Here is a 6,685-nt window from a genome sequence, read left to right on the forward strand (position 1 = left end):
CATTGTAGATAACTAATTTCATCATTAACAACTCTGTTGTAAAAAAGGGAACACAAACTGTAAATAAAATTAGAATATACCATGCAAAACATGCTCTTTCAATTATATTAAATAATTAACACCATCATCTTTTGTTAAAAATTAACACCATCATTAATAGCTCGGTTGGGACAATAAAGAGAAAAAACAAAGAGTAAATGAATTTGGGAAAAATAGCAGGTAAATACACACCCTTTCAATTATTTTTGGGTAATAAACAACTCAGTTGGCACTTGGCAATAAGAGAAAGAGAGAGAGAAAAAGGCAAATCTATACCTACTATTAAAGCAAGGTGATATTCTTGGTTTCGTCCCACGATTAGTTTTTTTCCGTTAATTTTTGCTGGACCGTACGTTCTATTTTGCTCACGTACGAGGTGGTACTAAACGCTCCTTGATCTAAATTTTTTGTCCGTTGCTGGGTGCCTGGGCCGGTTTTTTCCTATTTCTGAGACAGGCCCATCTATTGTGGCCAGTGGCCCAACAAATCACGTCCACCTTTCCTGATGAGCCAAGCGGAGGCAAAAAATTAAGAGCAACTATGAAGAATCGAACTCATGACCACCTGGTCGATACAGGACAAAGCTGCCAATTGACCTAGGCAACGTTTTGTTCAAAGATGAAGGTCAATACTCTTAAATAGTCCCACATTGCCCCCTTGCATATAATTCATCCAATTTATATACTTCTTTGAGTTTTCCACATATCAAGAAGCTGTCCCGGAAAAAAGGAAATGAGGATGCCGCCTGAGGCGAGGTAGTAGCGGCCGCTCCAGCGGAAGGTGACCATTAACTGGCCAATCCCTAAGCTGCTAAGCACACATGATCGAGGATACAATTTGTACAAGAGCCTCCCATTGTCGAGGAGCAACAGGAGTGTCCCATGGCTGATGAGCCCATTGATTATTTTTTAACTCTGATGAGCCCATTGATGATTATGCTTCTTGCGTCGGGTTTGTTTGCACACTTGATGGTATTTGTTCGTCCATTTATGCAGAAAAGCTTCCAGATGTGCCACTGGCATGTTCTTTAGCCATTGAATTGGGTAAGCATTCGTGGTTGCATTTGTGACTCAAGCATGATTAAGGAGTTTATGAATGTTTTATTTTTCTGATCCATACACGCACTGATTGATTTTTTTAACACAGTACAGACGCAAGCGCTCATACATATATGTTTACAACTATTAGCTTTTTTTAGGATGAATAAGAAAATAAATAGCACGAATATTTTATGAGCAGTTCAATGCATTGTGAAGGACGAATTTCACCGTTTAATCTACACTAACCAAAGCCTACAACATTATCAGTGAGAGATTTTTCCAATTGCTCGCATCCATCTACTCATCTAGATTCTGCCAACCTCCTAGACATCGCCAATCATTATATTATTGTTGTTGACCGCACGCACCATGATCCGTGCAGTTCACGGACATGAAACGGATGCTAGCCGATCCTAGGGCTGCCACACGCTATAATTCTTCATCGAGAGTGTTCGTGAAGGATAAATATTATGATTTGGAATAATAAATGCTCTTGTTTATAGACATTGTGTTTGCTTTTAATCATGTGTTTAATTCATTACATTATCGCCTGGTTCATAGCAATCATGTTTCCTCCGTAGCGAAGCACGGGCATATGTGCTAGTCAAATAATAAGAATAATTCCCCCGAAAAAGAGGAAAATGCCATGTAAAAAGCTGTGGCGTCGCCCGGATTTGAACCGGGGATCCTCAGCGTGTTAAACTGATGTGCTAACCAACTACACCACGACACCTTTTATGTTTGTACTGTCATCTTAATATTTTTATTACTAAAACGTTTAGTTGGCTGATTATGACGTCATCCAGAGATTCCCCGGCTGGCACAGGGGGCGATGCGCATACCCCTGGCCGTGATCGAAAACCACAAACCGTCAATCTTCTGTAGTACTCCCCGTACGAAAATACGTAGGGTCAATGACAGCTTCCTTTATTTAGTGGAGGTGCTAAAACAAGGCTAGTCAATTCTGAGGTCCACTTCACTTTACTAAGTCTACCTTCCAAGCTAACATGAGCTGACTCTGCCTATCATTAGGCCTATAAAAGCATGTCAAATCCTAAGGCTAGGCTACTAACTAGGTCGATCACGATGGTTTATTCTTCCCATAAAACAAAGCGCACACTACAGTTTATTTTAGTAATAAAAAGAAAATGTTGTTTACATCAGACAAACATCACTACACAGAACCGAACCCTGCTCTTTGACTGGTAGCTGGGCTTAATCCGGCATGCAGATCAAGTGCCCAAGGCACGTCATTGGCAGGGCAGCAGCAGTAGTATAAGAGAGGCACGCCCTGCACGTGTGGCCCGTCACGGCGAACCGCCGGCAGCCGGCGGGTTCCCATTTCTCGAGGTGGCACATCGCGGTCTCATGGCAGGAATCATCGTCGGTTCAGAAGCCCCTTTTCTGCCCCGTCGAAGCGTCTCCGGCGAAGTGCTCCGGTTGGTGATGATCTCATCCCAGTTTGAGGCAAAACGGCAAAAAATGCGGTTCGATTTTTGATGTAATAGTTGTGAGGCCAACCAACGACCGACGAAAAGGTTCCGGAGGAGACATGTAACCAACGGACTGGCATTATTCTGCAGCGGCAATTTTAAATTTTGCCTTGGTCTCTGTTTGTTCATGCAATCCATGCATGGAGCAGGCTGCAAAGATTGGTGCCGACGCATTAAACAACCGCAGCTGCATAGCAAGTTGCACGCTTGGACACTGACCACGCAACAGATGTTGAGAAAATAATGTACGTGTTTATTGAGTTCGATACGGTACGGAGAGACAGAAGACATGATTGGAATTGCGTGATGCCTGATATGATGATGATCAATAAACTCGAGGGCATGTCGGCTCCCTCCTCTTCCTTTTAGCTTGAGAATATTGACTCTTGTCCATTCAATTCAATTCAATTCAATGGCTTGCGGAAGCGGTTGCAAGTAGCAACACTCCTACCCCTACCGAGCACCTGCTCCTGGGGCCCCATAAATATGATCTTTCAGTCTATACAAACTTTCTTTGTTTCAATTATGGAAAAGGGAATATCTTCAGCTCTTTTTCCTTTTCAATTATGGAACAAGGAGTATCTTCAATATGAGAATATCCCATCAACTCTTTATCAGTTCCAATTAAGAGTTGAGAGGTCATGCCCGTCATGATATGCTGAATAAGTCGTTTCGTGTCATATTTTGCAATTGCACCAAGACAAGAGCCATCAAATATAAAGAAAGCTGATGGCATGTGGAGGCGGTTGCAAGTAGCAACACTCCCACCCCTGCAGAGTACCGACTCCCGGGACCCCCATATATACTGTTTTTCATTCTTCTGTTATAGTATGAAGTTTCCTTCAATTATGGGAAAGTGACTTTCAATTATGAAAAAAAGGAACATCTTCAAATCATTCTCCTTCCAATTATGGAACAAGGAGTATCTTCAGTATGAGAATATCATATCAAAACTCATGAAGAGTTGACGGGTCATGCTTGTCATGATACGCTGAATAAAATTGTTTCATGTCATGTTATACAATTGCAGGAAGACAAAAGCAGAATCCAAGAGTCTTGATGTCATCATAACCATCGAATGGAAAGAAAATTGGTGAGTGCCACATGGACACGAGGATCAAGGAGAGATCTAGCATCACGGCATGAGTCAGTCAGTCATCTGAGCTGAATTGTCATGTACTCGTGTGGCAACAATACATTCAGCAACAATTTTTTTTTACAGATCTAATTAGCGGCCACGGCAATTTTGGAAATCTTAATCCCACATTGTGGATGCAAACAAGCTGCACTATCTTCTACACAATCACTTGGTTGCACGGTGTTAGTACTTACCACTGGTAAAATTTGGACACAACTACTTTTGCTCTACACATAAACAGTTTGCAATGAGCCTCAGATACTGAACTCTCTCTTGTTCTTCTCTTTGATTTCATCCGGTTTGAGTACATGCATGAGAATTGTCATAACAATCTTCATGATCTCTTCTTCAGCATATGATGTGGTAAATCGGACTGCAAAGTGCAGATATTGTTAGAAGGTGTGTGATGAATGTCAGAACCTTACTGATTCAGCAAATCAGTGCATTAGACACACAATTCTTACATATGCAGGCCTAATCCATCTAAAGGCATGTTGTTCATTCATTAGTAGTATATGACCACAGGGAACAATAAGTCTTAACTAAAGAAGATGTCAACAAAAATGTCTTAACTGAAGAAAGTAGAAACATTTCAGTGCTCATGGTTTCACTCGAGATAAAAATCACAAAAACCAAAGAAACTATTAATGCGGTTCTTTGCCGGACCATACATAAATAAAGTGAAGCACGCAGCTAATGGCTTACCCCAAGGAAGGATTGGAAACTCCCATGTCTGCTTAGGAACTGACATAACATATGCAGTAACCTTAAGAGAAAAGAGACAGACATCGTTAGGCATAACATTGTCGCAGCTCTATCTATCATCTTTTCAATGTCAGTGGGAATGCTGCATTTAGGGAACATACAAGAGTTGAAGCAGCAAGTGGACAGGGAAAGTCAAAAAGCCATGAGGTATCTTCGGTCTCATAAAGAACATCCAAAATTTCCATGCACACATCCATACTTAAAAGATCACCCAACTTCGATATTTCCCTGTCAGTGAAGAAGAAAATAAGCAGCACGTTATTTGAAATTCTATACTTACGTTTCACATGTACTGAGAATCCAGAACAATAAGAACATATGAGCAGCATATGTTCATGGTTTAATACTTTCTACACATCAGCAAAATTATTGTAGTGCTAAGCACTAACAGTGTAACTTCGTGGGATTGGTAAACAAATGGTGGTGTGATACTGTGTCTGTGCACCAACTAAAAACTTACAAAGAGTCAAGTGCACTGCTCAGGGGGAAGTGAGAAACTGAATGCAACAGATTCTAATTCTAGTGACTAATTACTGAACCTGCATGTGGTGTGTGGTACTGTGGTTTCTCATATAATGCATTGCCCAATATAAATGGATGTGTACCTTACAGAACTTCAGAGTTACAAGATGATACATGTTCACCACAAACTAGTAATTCAGTATTGTATATAACGGTTCTAAAAGGCTATAAGAATTGCTCCTAATGAAAGTATTAACAATTGGAGTACTGGTCAGTGATTAGCGAATGAATTAAGCAATTTGATGAACCTGAACTGAATGAGAAGCTGCTCCAGGTATATGAAAGCAATGTTGGAACACCCAACATTATAACCCACTACCTACAGACCACTCAACAAACAACGATTTCATAGTGTGGGAAGACGAAAGCAATACAAAGCAAACATTCCAGCGCTAGCCCAGAGGCTTTACCTCCATGAACACCAGCTCCTGCGGCATTACAACAAACACCTTCAGTCCGCATAATCAGGAACCGAAATGAAAGAGAACAATGCACCACGAACTCACAGCATCCGCGAAATCACGGCATGTGAAATGCTGGTCGGCGATGATGCGGTCGCTGAGCGCCTTGAGGCTCTTCACCGACAGTGGCCTCATCTCATGGATCTGAAACAGAAAACAGCATGAAAAGGAAGGTAATGATGCTCCCCCATGGCATGCATGCACAGAGAGTTTGCTGAGATGCTCACGGTATCACCTTGCTGGCGATCCACACCGCGACGAGCGCGAAGAGCTCCAGGTTGCTGTCCCTGAGGGGCTCGATCAGCCACGACCTGATGGCCCGTCCACTTCGTGCGCCGCAGAACCCCATCTTCCTGCCACGAACATGTCAAGAAGGAAAAGCTCGCCCCAACCAAAACTAGAAATTGTGTCTGGGAGTGGGAGATCGACCGCCGTCACCTCTCACCTCGGAAGCGCGGGGAGGAAGCGTCCGTCGAAGAACGAGAGCGCGGAGTACTTGACGATGGGCCGGAGGTCGAGCCGCTACAAGGAAATCGCGGACGGCAGCGGGTGAGACTGAGTTCGGTCGGGGTCGCGGACAACGGAGGGAGATGAATGCTTACGTTGGAGGCGTGGAGGAGGAACTGGAGGAGGTGGCTGCGGCGGGAGGAACCAGGCCACGCGCTTGCCGCCGCCGCCGCGTCCGCCTCCACCATTTCCATGGTGGCGCGAGTCGGGGACGGCCCCTTTCTTTTCGATTTGCTTTCTGTTCATTCCCACTTTTCTTTTCTTTCTTCACTTCTCTGTTTTAGGAGAAAAATATGTAAGAACTTCTAAAAAATCACATGAAGATATCAATATTGATTTTGTACTACTTGTACACATGGTTACATTAACTATCTACACGGATGTTCCATCTCGAGATGTGTGCGCATCTTTTTGAGTTCTTCTTTTTTTTCATTTCATTTACACCCCGTGGCGCTAGGAACTCATTCCAAATTACGATCACAAGTTCACATGGTTTGATCCAGGTAGTTATCACATATGCGACGTGTCGAGGAGGAAGAATAAAGAGGAACATACATATGAAGCCATTGTTGCCTTTCTTCATCCTAGAGATGCTCATTGACGTTTTAAAAGGCTGATGTTGTGTGGCTCTCTTTCTTGAGTTGAAACATGTAGGTGGCATACTTGTCCCTCAAAAAAATGTAGGTGGCCCACTTGGGTCTATGAATTGATGGCTAGGCG

The 6,685-nt window shown here is 42.9% G+C and overlaps 1 protein-coding gene and 1 non-coding gene across 2 annotated transcripts; both read right to left on the reverse strand.

The window, feature by feature from the left end:
* Positions 1 to 1,738: 1,738 nt before the first annotated feature.
* Positions 1,739 to 1,812, reverse strand: TRNAV-AAC. Its single transcript has one exon. It is a non-coding gene; the product is annotated as a tRNA-Val (tRNA).
* Positions 1,813 to 3,588: 1,776 nt separating this feature from the next.
* On the reverse strand, positions 3,589 to 6,159 carry LOC119283415 (cyclin-J18-like). The gene is made up of 9 exons (XM_037562974.1): positions 6,061 to 6,159; positions 5,904 to 5,980; positions 5,694 to 5,811; positions 5,504 to 5,602; positions 5,408 to 5,425; positions 5,246 to 5,316; positions 4,577 to 4,703; positions 4,416 to 4,476; positions 3,589 to 3,701 (listed from the first exon to the last, which is right to left on the reverse strand). Exons 1-9 carry the CDS (start codon positions 6,157 to 6,159, stop codon positions 3,589 to 3,591), a joined length of 783 nt encoding a protein of 260 aa, XP_037418871.1.
* Positions 6,160 to 6,685: the final 526 nt, after the last annotated feature.

The sequence above is a fragment of the Triticum dicoccoides genome, chromosome 4A, assembly GCF_002162155.2.
Source record: "Triticum dicoccoides isolate Atlit2015 ecotype Zavitan chromosome 4A, WEW_v2.0, whole genome shotgun sequence".
NCBI classification, from domain to species: Eukaryota; Viridiplantae; Streptophyta; class Magnoliopsida; order Poales; family Poaceae; genus Triticum; species Triticum dicoccoides.

Coding starts and splice junctions, on each gene's coding strand:
- LOC119283415 (XM_037562974.1), bottom strand. CDS start 6,159: ATGGAAATGGTGGAGGCGGACGCGGCGGCGGCGGCAAGCGCGTGGCCT. Junction 5,603..5,693: donor CGGTGTGGATCGCCAGCAAG/GTGATACCGTGA, acceptor TTTCTGTTTCAG/ATCCATGAGATGAGGCCACT. Junction 4,704..5,245: donor CAGCTTCTCATTCAGTTCAG/GTTCATCAAATT, acceptor CTTCACTGACAG/GGAAATATCGAAGTTGGGTG.